Source organism: Dipodomys spectabilis, unplaced genomic scaffold, assembly GCF_019054845.1.
Source record: "Dipodomys spectabilis isolate Male_0828 unplaced genomic scaffold, ASM1905484v1 ptg000380l, whole genome shotgun sequence".
NCBI classification, from domain to species: Eukaryota; Metazoa; Chordata; class Mammalia; order Rodentia; family Heteromyidae; genus Dipodomys; species Dipodomys spectabilis.
In genome coordinates this window covers 661,499-679,566 of record NW_024871057.1, presented here as the reverse complement: position 1 = coordinate 679,566, position 18,068 = coordinate 661,499, and the positions used below count along the sequence as shown (strand labels likewise).

Here is an 18,068-nt window from a genome sequence, read left to right as displayed (position 1 = left end):
GTAGCTCACACCTGTAATCCTAGTTACTCAGGCTAAAATCTGAGGATCAGTTCAAAGTCAGCCTGGGCAAGAAAGTGCCAAAAAAAATGGAGTTGTGGCTCAAGTGGTAGAGTTCTAGCCTTGAGCAGAAAAGCTTAGGGACAGCGCCCAGTCCCTGAGTTCAAGCTCCAGGACTGGCACACACGAAAAAAAGCCAGCATTGAAGGATTCACACTACCTGATTTCAAGAAACTGAACTAAATACATGGCTCAGGTGGTATAGTGCCAGCTGAACCAGCTGAGAGCATGAGGCCCTGAATTCAGCCCTGGTCCCAGGACAAAAAAATTACTTTATACAGCTATAATAATCAGGACAGTAAAGTTATTTTTGTTTCTTGTTGTTTGCATGTGTGTGTGCCTGTTCTGAGGCTTGAACTCAGAGCCTAGGCACTGAGTGACTGATAATTTCTTTAAAAGATACTCAACATTACTTGTCATCAAGAGAAAACAAAAAACACAATGGAATGCCACTAAAAAATAAAATACATCCACTAGACTGGCTAAAATTCAGACTGACAAGCCTAATGTTGACAAAGATGCAGAACAATTAGAATTCTTGTACAAGAACTGCACAATAGAAGTCAATGCTTGCTGCTTCCTTATGAACACATCTCTAAGCTTTGGAGTGCTAAGGGCCTCAGTAAACTTGGCCCTCACAGTAATTCTCACTCCGTAGCTCTGGACCAGCAGCAGCAAGTTCACCTGGGAGCTTGTAGGAAATTTTAATTCTCTTGACCCCACCTTGATCCAACTCAATGGGAAACAGCAGAGGAAAGGCTGACAATTGTTTGTTAACAAGTGCACAGGTGATTCTGCAGCTCAGAGGAGGAAAGGACAGAAGAATGAACGAGGAGGGTGTTCTTGAAGGCTGATTGGATACCTCCCCCTTCCCAGGCTTCTTAACAGCCTGGTAGGGCAGAGAGCTTTGGCTCCAAGAAAGGTGATGAGGCTGCCGTGAACGGGAGGACACATGGCTTGACCGGCAGCGCGGTAAGACTGAGCGGGGGCTGAGAAGGCCAGGACCCAGGGGGTGAGTAGAACTGGGCCCAAAGTGGACACACACCCAAGGGCAGACAGGCAGCCTCACAGCCAGTTTCAGGCCTGGGCTGTGGGAATCGTTCTCTCCGTAAGCTCTGCTGTCTGGGAGCGTTCAAGGCTTGCCTTTGAGCTGTTGTGAACAGTGGGACAGTTGGTTCTTGTCTTCTGAGAGTTTTTAAATGTTCCTTGACCTTGGCAGGCCCCTCAAAGCCTTGCCACCTACTGCTTCCCTGCTGGCACCAGAATGAGTGCTGCTGAGCTCCAAGCAGGGGCCTAGGGCCTCACCTCAACGCAGGCCCCCTTCTTACAGCTGCCCGGCCACCCCATTGCTACCTGGGACCAAGTTAGGACAGCACCAGCAGCATGGCTGACAAGGAAACCAGGACCATGCTCTGGGGTGAGTGAGAGCCGAGGCTCTGCCCAGCTCAGCCTGCCACGTCCCACTGTCCCCCAGCTGAGACAAGATGGAGGTGCTGCTGCTGAGCTGGTCCTCCTGGGGTTGAGGGAAGCAAAGGAGCTTGTACGGCCTCCCCTGGGCCTTTTGTGCTCCCAGTGTCATTCCTCCCTTCCTGGGCAGGTGCTGAGCTAAATCAGGAGAAGCGGTCTTGCACCTTCAAGCCCCAGCTGGAGAAGAAAGAGAGCTGTAGGCTGGTGATCAGTACGGTGGGTGTTCCTCCAAGGATGGGAGGGGGGAGGATAAGCAAGAGCAATGCTGGGTCTCAACAAGTGACAGTGATGAGGTGCCCCTGTGCTTTTGATCCCTCTCAGATCTGCCTGAGTGAGAAAGCCAAAGAAGAGGTGAACCGGGTGGAGGTCCTGGCCCCAGCAAACATGGAGGACAGGAAGTCACAGCCCATCACTATTGCCTCGCTGAAGCCCTCTGTCCTGCCCATGGTGAGCCTCTTCCCTCAGCTGCCCAACCTTACCCCCAGAGTGGGCCTGCGTGCAAAGGAAGGTACTGCCATGCTGCGCAGGTCCAGCCAGGTCAGACAACGTGAGAGAAGCAATAGCAGCCCTGTGCACAGCCTGCTCCTGTCCTCACTCATCCTTGCCGCATACCTCGGGCAAGCCAAAGAGCTCTCCTCAACAGTAACGCTGTTAAGTTGTTCACTGCCAGTGACTGAGACACTGGTGACTTAGCTTTCACTAATGTATCCAGAAGCTTTCATTTCTGCCAGTTTATCTTGGGCTTTCTATGCAATTAACCATGGTTTGTGAATAATAATAGGGATTTTCTTTTCTTTTTAGGGGGAGGGGGGTCCGGTCGTGGGGCCTGAACTCTGGGCCTGGGCGCTGTCCCTCAGCTCTTCAGCTCAAGGCTAGCGCTCTATCACTTGAGCCACAGCACTACTTCCGGCTTTTTTTTTTTTTGCTTATGTGGTGCTGAGGAATCGAACCCAGGGCCTCATGCATGCAAGGCAAGTGCTCTACCACTGAGCCACCTTCCCAGCCCCTTTTTCTTTTTTTATTTAGTCAGTTGTGGGACTTGAACTCAGGACCTGGTACTGTCCCTGAGCTTTTTTGTTCAAGGTTAACACTCTACCACTTTGAGCCACTTCCAGTTTTGGGGTAGTTAATTGGAGATAAGAGTCTCATGGAAATCCAGGTACTAGTGGCTCAACGCCTGTAATCCTAGCTACTGTGATCTGAGGATCACAGTTCAAAGCCAGCCTGGGCAGGAAAGTCCATGAGACTCATCTCCAAAAAAATCACTAGAAAACACTTTGGCTCAAGTGGTAGAGTGCTGGCCTTGAGCTGAATTGCTGAGGGACAGCGCCCAGGCCCAGAGTTCAAGCCCCAGTACTGACAAAAAAAAAGTCTCATGGACTTTCCTGCCTGGTCTGGCTTTGAACTGCAATCTTCATAGCTCAGCTCCCTGAGTAGCTAGGATTACAAACTTGAGCCAAGGGTGCCCTGCTCTTTCATATTTTTTTCTTCCTAACTTTTTAGATTGGTCTTATTATGTAACCCCATGCCAGACTTCATTTTGAGATCTTCCTGCCTCAGCCTTCTGAGTGCTGGGATTACAGACTTGTGCCACCAAGTCTGCCTGCTTTTCTGTGTATATAATTCTGTTGCACTGCTGCATGGACTAGGACCCCAATATCATACAGATGTTCCTCGACTCATAACGGGTTTGTATTCAAATAGATGCATGATGCATTGGAAGTATCATAAGTGGAGAATGCATTTACAAAGGTATGATCTAGTTTGGATATACTGTGGCAACAGAGCCAACAGGATTTGCTGACATATCAGACATAGAATGTAAGAAAAAACTCCTGTGCCTGACTCTATAGAATAACAGCTATCTACTGGGACAGGATGGTGGATATGGATTATAATTTTTTTTTGGGGGGGGGTCCGGTTGTGGGGCCTGAGCTCTGGGCGTGGGCGCTGTCTCTCAGCTCTTCAGCTCAAGGCTAGCGCTCTACCACTTCAGCCACAGCGCCACTTCCGGCTTTTTTTCTTTTTGCTTATGTGGTGCTGGGGAATCGAACCCAGGGCCTCATGCATGCAAGGCAAGCGCTCTACCACTGAGCCACCTTCCCAGACCTGGATTATAATTTTCTAAAGATCTGTGTTAAATGTGGGATATCTAACAGCTACCCAGTTGATTATAGGACTGTAAATTCAAGTGAGAGGGTCATAAGAACCGGGGGAATATGTACGGATAGAAAAGGAAGTAGAAATGAGAAACTGAGAGCTGGTGTGTCACGCCAGTAATCCTAGCTACTCAGGAGGTTGAGATCTGAGAATCACAGTTCAAAAGTCCAAAAGAATCTTATTTCCAATTAACCACCAAAAGCCAGAAGTGGAGCTGTGACTCAAGTAGGAGAGCACTTGAAAAAGCTAAGGGACAGTGCCCAGGCACTGTAGAGAATGAGAGGCTCAGTTACCCAGTTTAGGATAGAGACCACCTCAGCAGGAGGGTGGAGGGTTGAGAACTGAGACTCACAGGACCCATGAGCCTAGGCAGTAAGGGAGAGTCTGCTTGTGGCAGCCCCTGTCAGGTGCCAAGATCTGAGTTACCCTGTCTTTCCCTGACCTTTCCCACTGCAGGTCACCATGTCAAGAGTAGAGCTTTCTCCTCCAGTCACTTTTCATCTTCGGGCTGGCTCAGGACCTGTGTTCCTCAGTGGGCAGGAGTGCTACGGTAAGTCAGAGCTTGGATATGGGCAAGGGGTGGGGGTGCAGTACTGAGCTCAGGGCATGACTCAAACACTTGAAGAATTCCTGATTTTTTTTTTTCTGGATAAACTCCCCAAAGGCAACATGATTGCCCTGGCCTGCACTGGAAGGCCATAGGGAAGGATCAGGATCCAGTACTTCTTCAGCTCCCAGCAGTGTCCTCTGTGGGCTGCAGCCCTCACCTGTAACATAAGCTGTCTTTTTTTTTTTTAATTGGTCATGTGGTTTGAACTCTAGGCCTGGGCACTATCCCTGAGCTCCTCAGCTCAAAGCTATACCTCTTGAGCCATAGCACCACTTCTGGTTTTCTAGTGGTTTATTGGAGATAAGGGTCTCATGGACTTTTTCTTGCCTGGGATGGCTTTGAGCCTCCTGAGTAGCTAGGATTACAGGCATGAGTACTGGCACCCAGCCCAGAGTGTCTTTTTTGTTATTATTATTGGTCATGGCATTGAACTGAGGGCCTGAGCACTGTCCCTGAGCTTTTGTGCTCAAGGCTAGTGCTCTACTACTTTGAGCCACACCTCCACTTCCACATTTCTGGTGGTTAATTTGAGATAAGAGTCCTATGGACTTTCCTGCCTGGGCTGGCTTTCAACTGTGATCCTCAGATCTTTGCCTCCTGAATAGCTAGGATTACAGGTGTGAGCCATAGGTGCCCAGTTTTCAGTCTTTATAGGAATAAATTGGGTATTCAAAAGAAGCTCAGAATATGCTAGATAGTATAAAGCCATAGTATAAAGCCATAATTAGGGTCCTCTTCCTGCCTCCAAGCCCTTGGCATGTTTCACTTTCCTTAACTGCCTGTTTCAGGTTCTGCCTGTTTCTTGTCTTTTCCATCTTACGTTGTTATAAAATAACCCAGCGTTGGGTATTTATTATAAAGAAAAGAGATTTGTCAGCCTGATGGCACATGCCTATAATCCCAGCACTTGGAGGCTGAATGGAGGATCATGAGTTTGAGGCCAATGTGGATTACATAGTGAGACACTGTCTTTAAAAAAAAAAAAATCAGCCAGGCACCAGTGGCTCACCACACCTGTAACCCTAGCTACTCAGAAGACTTGGATCTGAGGACCAAACAGACTAGGGAGGAAAGTCTGAGACTCTTACCTCCAATTAAACACCAAAAAACTGGGAAATGGAGCTGTGGTTCAAGCAGTAGAGTGCTAGCCTTGAGCAAAAGAAGCTCAGGGACAGTGCCCAGGGCCCTGAGTTCAAGCCCCAGGACTGGCAAAATAAATAAAGACCTAGTCCCTTAAGACAGAATTAGTGTATTCACGAGAGTGGACCCTCATGACCAATCGTCTAGGCCCCAGCTCTTGTAGTTGTCAGCAGGGCAGTATTGCCACGCTGGGGGTCAAGCTGGGGGCACATGAACCATGGCAGGGAGCGGGCACAGGCCGGCCTGCCATGGTCGTGCTCTTTCCTTCCCTACGTACCCACTTCCCAGTACATGTCTTCCCTCATACCCTTACCTTTCTGTCTCTTGCCTTGGGCTGGGGTCTTTCTCTATCCCCTGACTCACCCTGGCCCCTATTTTGGGGTACAGAAAAATAGGTGTACATATTCAGCCCCAGGGTTCCCCCAAAACTACACATGGAGTGAAACGGGTCCTAAAGTAGGAAGCAGACATCACCTAGACCTCAAAACTCTGCCTTTCCTTCCCTACCTTGCATCCACCTCGCCCACAACTTTACAGAGATTTCAGACTTATCCTGGGTTGAAGACGAAGGGGAGGAAGAAATTGAGGAAGAGGAGGAGGAAGACTTGGAGGACGAAGATGTAGATGTGTCTCTAGAGGACACCCCTGTCCGGCATGAGAAGAGGCTGATACCCCACAAGCATATAAGCGTGACTAAGGTGGGAAAAAGAACAATGCGGCCTTCAGTGTGGTTGGGACCCTGTGGAGGCAGCTGGGAGGAACTGGGATCCCAGGTTTGGGGTGGAAGATGTCTCTGAGTCCTGCCAGCTGCTCTGCCAGGATGGCTTGGGCCTGAAGAGTCTGTTCTGGCCCTGCGTTTCAGCTGAACTCTCTAATAATGCTTGTCTTTGATTCCCAGAAAAAAAAGCTGGAAAAAGAAGACGAGGCAGCAAGGTAACTCTGTCTATTCAATTTCCCTAGATTCTGTGCGTGAGATACATAGTACTAGAAAGCACGGTACCACTGGCATGTATACAGACTCACATCTGCGCACACATGGACTGGGGTCAGCACAGCCATCTTGGAAAGCATGCACATGTTCTATTTTTGGACCTCGTTTCACTTAGGCAATCCTTCCAGAAAATGGGGGAGTATGGAGGAAATTGTATGAGCAAGGAAACTTACCATGGCTTTGTCCAAATACTAATGAAAAATGGAAGCCCTCTAAATGTCTACCACATCATAATTAACTAAAACATATCTTTTCTCTGTGGCTGGGCAAAGGGAATGTCACATGATGCTTTTAAATTGCACAGCAGCCTGGAAAGTGTTGACAAGAGTTAAAAGGACAAGATGCATATAATTTTATTTTTATATACATTAAACATAATTTATAAGAATGTTAATATTGGTAGGAAGTAAGGAAAATTATCAGTAACTTATCCTCATATTTGCTATGTTATATGCAATGTAGTTAACATTTTACAAAGAAAAAAGTATTTTTGATAACTGAAAGAAAGCAGATGGAAGCCTAAAAAGAGAAAGACAAATGTTTAAAAAGGAGGAGAAGGGCTGGGCTGGGTGGTAGAGGGATATAGCTCAGTGGTAGGGCACTTGCCTAGCATTTCATGGTCCTGAATTCAATCTCTAGCACCCATCACAAAAATAATAATAAAATGAAGAGAGGCAGAGTGCCCTGAGGGAGAGGGTGGAGGGAGGAGCCCCATAGCTTCCAGGCTAGGTCCTTGGCCTCTCTGAACTGCCTAGGCCCAGTTCACTCCCTACACAGATTAGGAGAGCCAAAGCGATGGCCTTCACTGATTCTTCTGTCTTGCCCACCTGCATCTCTGTTCCTTGCCAACTCCACACTATTCCAGGTCCACTTCAGGTCTAGAGAAGAGCCCTGGGAAAAAGGTGAGTAGGAAGCCAGAAGGGTAGGCCTCAGGTGAGCGGGTATTGGGGGGCAGGGGGCGGTAGAGACTGAAGGGTAGGCCTCAGGTGAGCGGGTATTGGGGTGCAGGGGGCAGTAGAGACTGAAGCTCTCTTGCCTCCACAGGCCAGAATCACAATGAAAATTAAGAAACTGGCAGTCAAGAAATGAGGAGCCTGCAATGGCCTTGGCCATGACAGTGAGAGTCGTGCTCTGGTATTCCCCAAAAGCCCCTCCGCCTGAGTCAGAATATGACAGCACATGGTGGGGGCCACACAAGAATCCTACACCCTCCCCCGCCCCCCAAAATAACCCTCCAGTTCTAGGAGGTCTTAGAAGAGCCCAACAAGCGAGTGCAGGGCCACAATAAAGTTTACTTGGTCAGTGCTTTTCGCTCCTTTCCTGGATAGACCTACTTCCTGCTGCACCAGCCCATGTGCCCAGCAGAGGGCGCCCTTAAACTGGCACACCCATCTTCCTTCCTCTCCTCCTCTAAGCCCCTGACTTGGGCTGAGCCAGTCCCTCAAACCCTTTGACAGGACAACGGGACCCCTCTGTACCTTACCAGGAAGGACCTGGACCTAGAGGCCCCATGTCCAGAGCCTGCTCCCCTCTTGTGAGACACTTGTCAAAAGTGGGAACTCTTCCAGGCTTCTGTGAGGGTGCTGAGCCCTACGTTCACTTGAACAGGGTCCATCCAGCTAAGTGATATGGCTGGAGGGTAACTGCTGGTTCTGGCTGCCTTCCTGGCCAGACCTGGAGTGATGGCCCTGTCTTCATCTCTTGTTGCATAATAGCATGGCTAATAGCATGGAAACCTCTCCCCCATCCTGCCCCCCCCCCATGCTGGGGACTTAGCCTCTGCTAAGCTTCTCTGCATCTCCCCCATGGGCCTGGAGTGGACAAACAAACCAGCAGAGATTGTTCTCAATCAGTCCCCCAGCTTGGGAGGTGGCGTCAACCCAGAGCCTTGGCAAGCATCCTACCACTTGGACCACATCTATAACTCCTGTTTTCATTTTGTCAGGGCTTCCCTAACTCTGCCTGAGCTAAACTCAAAACCTCCAATCCTCTTGCCCTCTACCTTGTGTATCTGGGATTATAGGTGTACATCATCATGCCCAGCTGAGGTCAGAGATCTCTCGGCACCTTCATGGGATGGTCAGCAACCAGGATTTGGACTCCTTTTCAGCTCCTTGGTGTTCACTGAGCCTGGTTTTGGCCACAGCCGCACACCATAGGCAAAACCCAGCTCCTTGCATTCAAGTTGCCTATAATCTAGAGGAAGCATAAAAGTATTTCAATGACTAGAAATGCTTTGAAGGAAGCAGCACCATTTAGTTAGGTCTAGAGAGGCCTTGGGAGCAAGGCTGCCCAGGGAACAGGGATTCCGTGCAGACCTGGCAGAAAGGTGTTCCTAGGAACAGGAAAGTGTGTGCAAAGTAAGTGCTGGCGGCTGGAGTGAGCATGCAAGTCTATGGAGAAGGAAGGTGGATGGGTGTAATAGCCCTGACAGGCACACTGCGAGCTGTCTATAGATTTGCTCCCTTAGTTCTCACAAATCCCATGAGGTGGGACTTATTAGTCCCACTTTTCAAATGAAGCACAGAGAGGTGACACCAATTTGCATCAAGGTCACACAGCAAGGGAGGAAGGAGCCAAGTAATCCTAGCCCCAGGACCCTTGCATTTGGCTACTCTCCTGTTTCACGGGAGAAATGGACGAGGGGCAGGTATTAGAATGATTTCCGTTAAGAGGAGCCCTGGGCACAGACTTCTTCCCAGCCTCCCAAGTCCCAGGCAAGGGCCTGGGATCTGGATCCACACCAGAGGGCGCTCCTCAGACACCTGTGGTCACTTGATCGTGGTTTGCTGGCAGGCAGTAGGCATCAGCTAGCAGATAGGAGTCAGTCCAGGTTGCTAGGGTGCCCTTTGCCCTTCTCATGCCCTAATCCTGCTGTGATTCAACAGGAAAGGGTCGCTGGGCTGAGGCGGGTGGTGGCAGTGGCAGTCGTGCAGCGGGGGCTCTGTTTGCCACAGCTGGGCTGTGAGGAGGCGCGAGGCAGCCCCAGCTGGAGGGTGTTGAACTTGGCACTAGGGGGCGGATTAACTACAGCAGCGGCTACTTCTCCCCTCATCACCCCTCACCCTACCCCCCAGGGATGGTCATGAGCCCTCCCTTCTCCCTCCTCTTGCCCCAAGCTCACTCTATTAGGACAAAGTGCCAACGTTAGGTAAACTGAGGCTCAATCACATAGGTCCAAGCCCTCTTCTTCCATTGTGGCCATGTATTGCAGTTTTCAGTGAGTTCCTAGCTCTGTTGACATGAGAGTAGCCATTTCCTTTGTACAATCTGGGTGCCTGGGACCAGAGAAGTGAAGGGACTTGCCATAGGTCACACAGCCTATGAGGCCCCAGTCTCTACATGCTGCCTCTAGGCCCAGCCCTGGCTCTCTTTGTGGGTAAAGGAGCCAGGACGCCAGGCATGCAGGTGCGGAATGGGAGAGGGTGCGGAACCAGAGATACCTATGCAGGAAGCTTACTGCCCCGTCACGCTGCGGAGTCCCCTGGCATCCACCTCGGCCATCTGTTACTATGGAAACCCAGGCTGGGGCTGAGTGTAGCCAGTGAAACCACCAGGTGTTCAGGCCCAGAGGTCTTGAGCAGCTCCCAATATCTCCCTAACAAATGAACCCCCAACACCTGCCTTCCATTGCCCAGATGACCCCTGCTATCGAACCCTAAGGTCTAAGCTATCCCTGAAGCATCTGTACCCTTTTACCTGTGACCTGGCTTGACCCTGGAACTGAGGTCAAGGGGAGGTGGCCTTTAATACTGTCTGGGAGCTAGTGGGGGGTGTCCAAAGGTTTCTTGGGGAGTTACGGTCAGACCTGGATGAGATCAGAGACACGGGGTGGGGGAGGGGAGAAGAAGCATGGAAGGAGCAGAATCTGAAGAATCAAGCTTTGAAAAGGTGAGAAGACTGTGGATGATGGAAATGGCCAGGAGGCCCGGCAGAGCTGAGAGGTAGGACGAGCCGGCTTGGAGAGGGGTGAGCACTGAGGGGTGAGCTGGGTACCAAGCCTTCACCAGCAGGAGCACTTACTGTGCAGTGTGGAGCGCTAAAACCCCTCGAAGGTTGACATTATTTGAGTTTAAATCCCAAAATGCTGGATACCAGGAGTGACTTAGAACAGGGCTCACACCACCCTCAGCACAGGCCATGCATCCGGGACCCCTGCAGTGGCACTTAGAGTTTGGGCTGGGCCAGGCTGAGCGTTCCCAGCTGGAGCTGGTCAGTGCTCCAAAGGTATCTGCTCGGCTTGTTTGTGTGGGGGAAGGTGGCAGACCACTTTGTGGATTGATAGAGCTCAGGAAGGTGAGAAGGAACCTAGGGGTGAGAATTTGACCATCACAGTCAGCTCTCTAGGAAAATAAGGCAACAGCCACAACATACAGGAACAGCCCTCAGTAGAGGGCTGAGCACCTTAAATGGGGTCTTACTCCAAGTCCCCCCCCAGCACTCCCTTTCCACCCACATCACCATCCACCTTTGATCACCAGCTTCCAGGACCCTGGCTGTCACTGTGCCCCTCCAATGAAGCATTCTGGAGGGCATTGCCACAGTCCATGCAGAGAGAGCCCAATAACATAGAGCCAGCCGTATGTCCAGACTACTGGCACGCATGTCTTCTTTTTTGTCAGGAGGGTGGGCTGGGCCTTGAACTCAGGGCCTCGGTGCTGAGCTTGTATGCTCAAGGCTGGAGGCCTAACCACTGGGACCACAGCTCTACTTCCAGCTATTTGGGGAGTTCATTGGAGATAAGTGAAACTGAGGATCATGTAATCCTACTTCCCGAGTAGCTAGGATTACAGGCATGAACCCTTGGAATGGGGGGGCGCTGCTGCGTGACTTGGGCCTCCCAAGGAAAGGTCCGTGACTGTCCCCATTTCTCGGAGACCACAGGGGCTCAATGTGGTCTGTCTCAAGCCAACTTTGTGCCTCTCTTGGGATCCTCTCAAGAACTCTTCCCCCTCACCTCTCCCCTCAACCGGTTGCACCCACTCTTTGCTGCCAGCCAGCCATAGCCCCTCCTCCCTGGCGGCCAGGCCCACCCCTGCCCCCCTGGAGGGAGGCTCCTCCTTTTAATTCTGTCCCAAGCCAGGACCTCTGCCCCCACCCCAGCTCAGTACCTGCTGGCTTACCCTGAGGGGAAGATGGGGCTCCAAACCTGAGGGGGAGACACTGCCCCGAGACTGGAAGACAAGGGACCCCCTACCCCCCCCCACACACACACTGAGCCTGGGCCAGCAGGTTCTGTGCTTGTGAGCGAGCTGGTCAAGAACAGAGCAGGAGGGCTCAGGGGCCAGCCTCCCGTGCAGAGAGCTCCCACGGCCCCCATCCCCTGTGCTTGGCAGCCCTGGCCCCGCTGCTGCTTCTTCGCAGCCTCACTGGCCAGGAAGGTGGCCACCTCACACCTCAGCTCCCAATTACACCCCCGCCCTCCTCCCCTTTCCCCCTCCTCCCCTCTCCCTGCTCCTCTCCCCCCTGAAAACCTGTGGCTCAGAGACCTTCGCTTCTCTGGGACTCTACCCCTGGGACCTGCCCACATCTGCTCCTGAGTTTGGGGGCAGAGGAGGGCAGCAGCCCTGCGAAGTCTGTCCAGCGATGGGAGCTACACGCCTGCTGCCTAACCTGACTCTGTAAGTGCCGCCGGGGACTGGCGCTCTTTTACCCTGTCCAGCCCCACCGCAGACCTGGCTCCCCTGGATTCCCATTTGGGCTGGCTGGGTGGGACAGGGCAGGGGGCAGGGGGGCACTGGGCTGGCCACTGGCACCTACATCTGGGTGCACCTTGTCTCTCTACACAGGTGCTTGCAGCTCTTGATTCTCTGCTGTCAAACTCAGGTAGGCACCCCTACCTAGTGTTTGCCCCCCCACCTAAGAGGAGGGAAGGTAGTTCTGTCCCCCAGGGAAGTCCAGGAAGTACTTAGATTTGAAGGGCGAGCTCAGGGGACCTGTTGGGGAAGAGGATGTGGCAGACTTGGGGATCACTGAGCTCATCATCTCAGTACTCTGACAGCCCTTTTGGCCCCCCTGGGTCTCTGTTGCCCTCTGTACCCCTCTGCCTTGGGCTCCAAGAGGACTGAGCGCTCAGACCCTCCGATGTGGGGGTGGACGCTCCCAAAGCACGGAGCAGCTGGAAGCGAGCAGAGGCCACGGCTGCGAGGAGACTGGTACCTGAAAGGACAGGTTTTGGTACAAAACTATTTGCACGGCCCACTCCCTCCCCGGCCACTCCCCCTCACACAGGTGTCTGGGCATGGGCGACTCGGGCTTCCTGGGCACACAGTACCCGGCAGGGTGAGGTGACTGCTAACCTACAGGGCACTAGGTCAAGCCCGCAGAGATGCATTTGGGATGGGATTCAGGATTTTCCTCTCAAGTCTGCCTTCTGCTTCTCCTCGTGCACACCTCCCGCTCCCCCAAGCCTCACCCCCCCCATACAAGGCTGGCCTCCATCCCCTTTTTCTGTGTGATCCTCCATAAAAGTGCAGCTATTAAAATGCACTGGTCCAGAACCGCTCTGGGGAGCCATGCCTGGCTTTCCCAGGCTGCAGGATTGCTTCTCTTCCCATCCAGTGGGAAGGTAAATGCCTTAAAAAAAAGGGGGGGGGGAGAGGGAAAGGGGCTGCCTTTGAAGCAGTGGGGGGGTGGGAGAGCGACAACACCCCCTTCTTTTCCTTCCCCCTTTTGCTCTAGCCCCGTTCCAGGCCTTTTGCTTCACACGTCCAGGGAGAGCAAGAAGAAAGCCCTCAGCCTGGCCCGGAGGGGGCTGGGGGTGGGCCCAACCTGTTCTGGAAGGGGAATTAGCACAATGGTGCGGCTGGCCGGGCGTTTATGGCCTGGATGAGGCCCCATTCAGGACTCAGGAAGGTGGCAAGGCTGTCCTTTCCCCTTGAAGTGCCCCCTCACCCCCTGGAGGGGGGGGCAGCAGGCTGAACCACAGCCATGCTTGAGGGGCCGGCTGACAAGCAGCTGTCTCAGGCAGTGGAAGGGGAGGTCCCCCTGCAGCGGGAACATGAAAGGAACAGGCAAGGTCCCGCGGGGAGAGGGGCTTGTGGGCTGTGGGCTGTGGGGCAGGCGTGGGCTGCTTTTGTGAAAGGCTTGAAGGGGGACAAGGAGAGGAGGGGGCTTCTGGGGGCCCTTTCTGCCTCTGACCTGAAACAGACTGCCAGGAGGAGGCTGCCCGCCAAGAGGGGCGGATGGTCTGAACCTGGGCCAGGAGGCTCGGGCTGGGGCAAGCAGGACCCCATCCCTGGCAGAGAGGCCAGCGAGGGCCAAGCCAAGAGAGCTTTCATCCCAAACGCTGGTCCCAGGCCTTTCCAGGCGGGGATGGAGGATAGGGTACGGGACAGAGATGCTGCTGTCCCAGCATCTCAGAAGGGCGCCCGGCCTTGGAGGTGCTGTCAAAGGAATGGACGGTGACATGTCGGAAGGGTCAGCCCTGAGCAGGTCAAACCTCCTGCCCCAGGGGGAGAGTGGCCCCTGACATGCTGAGCTACACCCAGCTCCATCCAGATGGCTGAGATCAGGCCTGGGGATCAAGATGGAATTAAGCCTTTGAGGTGGGGGCAGGAAAGGGCTGTCCCCACACAGGGCAGCAGGATCCAGATGGAGAAAAGTGAAGCTAGCTGCAGCAGCCGCTGGGGACTGTCACCCTTGCAGGCACCTTGCAGGACACAGAGGGCAGGAAGTAATGTTTCTCTACCGCTAAGTATTGCAGCTGGGGGCAGGGGGGAACTTAGCCTGCTTTCCTATGTCGCCTGCACAGAAATGGCTCCTCCCCCAGCCCTGGCCAGCCCAAGGACAGCAGCATCCCCAACTGGCCACAATCCCTGCTCTTGGTGACATTGTGATGTTAGCAGACAGGGGACCCACCGAATAGCAACTCCCACGCTGTCTCCATCTCCCTTCGTGTTTAAGGGGTGATAGTGGAGACTGAATGCAGGGCCTCATGCTTGCTACCACTTAAGCAACATCTTAGTCCAACAAACCATACTAGCCTAGCACTGAGACTTGGAGATTTATAGATTGGGACTGGGAGGTGCATGTGGAGGAACCCCACACCGCACAGCCCATCCAAGAGAATACTGGAAAAGGTCCTGTTTCTCCAAGGGCCCTAGGCACCTGAAACAAGGTAGGGGAGGACTATAAAGAAATGGATACTGGCCAGGCAGCAGTGGCTCATGCCTGAAATCTTAGCTACTCAGGAGGCTGAGAGCTGAGGATGGAGGTTTGAAGTCAACCCTGGCAAGAAAGTCTGTGAGACTCTTATCTCTAATTAACCACCAAAAAGCTGGAAGTGGAGTGTGATTTAAGTGGTAGAGCACTAGCCTTGAGCAAAAAAGTTCAGGGACAGCACCCAGGCTCTGAGTTCAAGCCCCAGGACCTGCACCAGATAGATAGATAGATAGCTCAAGCCTGTATGAAGCTAAGCCCTGAAGGTTCCAGATTTAGATCTGGATTTGAAGCCAGTCTGAAGCCAGCCTGTTTCCAATTAATCAGCAAAATTCTGGACTGGAGGCATGGCTCAAAGTCTTGTCCTTGACAAGAAAGTCAAGTGAGAATGCAAGGTCTTGTATTCAAAACCTCATTCAAACCTCAGCAGCAGCACACACACACAAAAAGAGAGAAGAAAGAAAGAAAGAAAAAGAAAGGGAGGAGGGAGAGGGAGAGAGAGAAAGAGAGATGCTTACAGGGGCTCTACTGGACATTAAAAATAGAGACCTACGAGATGCCAAAATGTCCTCTAGAGACCCTCCTTCAAAGCATCTAACAGACCATCTGCTCCCTGCACATGCACTGCCTTTCCCGGGCAGTGGGAAGGACCAAGGAGCAATGTGGTTATCCTGGCTAATGAGGCCAAGACCCCAGAGAAGAGGAAAGGAGTTTTGTCTAGTGAGTTGTGTGCACTGTGCACTTGCTCCACGGGACATATGCCTAGGACACCATGACCTTGAAGGTCCATGGCTCCCGACTTAGGACTGCTGCTCTGTGCTGTTATCACTGTGCTCTCAAAGCCTGGGCATGCCACGAGTTCCTTAGCTCCGGGGAGGCACAGAGCCCACCCAGCAGCTTGGGAAAGACATGGCCATACCACATGTGGCTTCTACCTTTCACCCTCTGCTCTGCAGGGCAGGTGGCCTGCCCACCACACTCCTCTCCTCATCCCTGTCCCCGACGGATCAGTGGTGGTGTCACCCAAAGCAAATTGACACTATTTTTCCCTTGGTAACCGCAAAGGGGGAGAATCACCCGTCTCCTAATTTTAACCAGTACGTGAGGGACCAGGGTGCCATGACCGACCAGCTGAGCAGGCGGCAGATCCGTGAGTACCAGCTCTACAGTCGGACCAGCGGCAAGCATGTGCAGGTCACCGGTCGTCGCATCTCCGCCACTGCTGAGGACGGCAACAAGTTTGGTGAGACCTGGTCCTGGCTCCCGGGCCACCTGTACCATTGTGCTGGGCCTGTCCTCCTGGTCCATCCCCAGGTCCTGGGTAAGAGCTGAGGTGCAGTAGGAGAACAGGAAGAAGCCCATGGTAGAGCTCCCCACCCCCAAAGGGCCTACAGGCGGTGTACCTGACAGTTCCCCATCCTCTTGCCTGAGTTTGCAGGCCAGCCTGGGCGCTGATGAACAGAGGTCTCTCTCCCCTCCCCGCCTTGTCCACAGCCAAGCTCATTGTGGAGACTGACACATTCGGCAGCCGCGTGCGCATCAAGGGGGCAGAGAGTGAGAAGTACATCTGTATGAACAAGAGGGGCAAGCTCATCGGGAAGGTGAGAACTGTGAGACAGGGTCTTGTGGGCTCCCAGCGGTGGGAGCAGGCAGGGCCCCAGTGGCACAGCGCACTCCCTCTGCCAAGCCCCACCCGCCTGGGGAAAAACCGAGCCCTACACTGTGACAGTCCCTCAGAACACCCAATCCATCACTCCCCTGCCTCTCTATTCAATGACACCCTGGGAAGGGACGAAGGGATCCACGAGAGTCCCTCGCTCTGGAATGGGGAGTATTTATTTCCCCTAGCAGCCATCAGGGTGAATTTTAGCACCTATAGGATATCACACATAAGGTGGCAGCCACAGCCCATGTGGAGGGCTATGGGCTGACAAGGGTTAAAGGTTAGGGTACCCATATAAGGCAGAAGCTCTCCCCAAGTTCAGCAAGGCCCACAGGCTCCAACTAGCAAAATGCACACTAAGAACCTACTTGTACTGGTACTGATGAAACCTTCCTTAATGTTGGGCCTAAGACTCTATATGTGTATGTACATGTGCATACATGGGTGCCTACAGGCCAACCCTGGAGCCTGAATTCAGAGCCTGAGCTTTTGTGCTCATGGCTAGCACTCTTACCACTTGAACCACAGCTGCACTTCCAACTTTTTGGTGTTTAGCTGGAGATAAGACTCTCGTGTAATTTCCTGCCCAGGCTGGCTTCAAATCATGGTCTTGAGATCTCAGCCTCCTGAGTAGCCAGGATTATGGGCATGAGCCACCCAGCACCTGGTTCACTTGTGGGGTTTTGTAGGGTTGTTTTGGCTGCACTAGAGTTTGAACCCAGGGTGGGGAGGTGCTAGGAAAAACACTCATCACTTAAGCCACACCCCGGGACCCAGCAGTTTGGGTAAGAATTGTGTTTCTGTTGGAATCAGGCAATTCTGGCTGTGCTTAGTGAGCACAGGCTTCTCTGTGAGAAGGGGCGTAGGGTCAAGTGAGCGGCTGTGTCTGGCACTTCTTTCCTTTTATCAGAGACCATGGCCTCCACCTGGCAAGCAGGCCTCACTGGGCCTGCCTGACAGTTCTCAGGTGCCAAGTTCCCCCACCCCCAAGTGCTCAGCTGAGCACATTATTACGTGATCTTTACTCGGCCGCTCAGTTTCTCCGTGGCTCAACCTTGCTTAAGGAACACAACTGCCAGGTGACTCCAGGCCAAGCCTGTGCATTTCCCCCCACGTTGCCTAATAGATGCCCGCCTCACCTGGAACTGCTTGGGCTCACTGCCTCGGTGGTTCCATAAAACGGGCTCAAGGACAGCTACCGCCGATGGTGGGTGGCCACTTCCCCTCCTCTCCTCCCTTCTGTAGCCCAGCGGGAAGAGCAAAGACTGCGTGTTCACCGAGATCGTGCTGGAGAACAACTACACGGCCTTCCAGAACGCCCGGCACGAGGGCTGGTTCATGGCCTTCACCAGGCAGGGCCGGCCCCGCCAGGCCTCCCGCAGCCGCCAGAACCAGCGAGAAGCGCACTTCATCAAGCGCCTCTACCAGGGCCAGCTGCCCTTCCCCAACCACGCCGAGAGGCAGAAGCAGTTCGAGTTTGTGGGCTCGGCCCCCACCCGCAGGACCAAGCGCACGCGGAGGCCCCAGCCCCTCACGTAGTCGGGGTGCTGCAGCCTTCCCCCCATCCAGAGAGGGGGCTGGGGGGCGGGGGGGGGGGGAGGCAGACCCCAGGAAGCAGCAGAGCCCCGGCGGGGAAGGCCACGGCACTTCCGGCCCCCGGGGGCGGGCTCAGCACGCTGGCTCGGCCGCCAGGCCTGGGGCACCTCCCCCGGCTCCAGGGCCAGCCTCTGCCTGACAAGTGGACCGGACAGTAGATTAGACCTTACCCACTGGGACCTGGACCTGGCTGTCCTCCAGTCGTGTTCCCCTGAACCCCCTTA

The 18,068-nt window shown here is 53.3% G+C and overlaps 2 protein-coding genes across 3 annotated transcripts; both read left to right on the top strand.

Moving 5' to 3' along the window:
* Positions 1 to 1,440: 1,440 nt before the first annotated feature.
* Positions 1,441 to 7,514, top strand: Npm2 (nucleophosmin/nucleoplasmin 2). The gene is made up of 8 exons (XM_042667221.1): positions 1,441 to 1,474; positions 1,655 to 1,740; positions 1,846 to 1,971; positions 4,141 to 4,234; positions 5,972 to 6,132; positions 6,333 to 6,367; positions 7,291 to 7,327; positions 7,470 to 7,514. Exons 1-8 carry the CDS (start codon positions 1,441 to 1,443, stop codon positions 7,512 to 7,514), a joined length of 618 nt encoding a protein of 205 aa, XP_042523155.1.
* A 4,488-nt stretch (positions 7,515 to 12,002) lies between these two features.
* Fgf17 (fibroblast growth factor 17) lies at positions 12,003 to 17,805 on the top strand. 2 transcript variants are annotated; one of them, XM_042667194.1, is made up of 5 exons: positions 12,003 to 12,046; positions 12,215 to 12,251; positions 15,651 to 15,828; positions 16,080 to 16,186; positions 17,494 to 17,805. In XM_042667194.1, exons 1-5 carry the CDS (start codon positions 12,012 to 12,014, stop codon positions 17,785 to 17,787), a joined length of 651 nt encoding a protein of 216 aa, XP_042523128.1. In that variant the 5' UTR covers positions 12,003 to 12,011; the 3' UTR covers positions 17,788 to 17,805. The 2 variants fall into 2 exon arrangements, with proteins under 2 accessions (XP_042523128.1, XP_042523129.1); XM_042667195.1 differs by having other exon boundaries at positions 12,012 to 12,046; positions 15,684 to 15,828; positions 17,494 to 17,798.
* Positions 17,806 to 18,068: the final 263 nt, after the last annotated feature.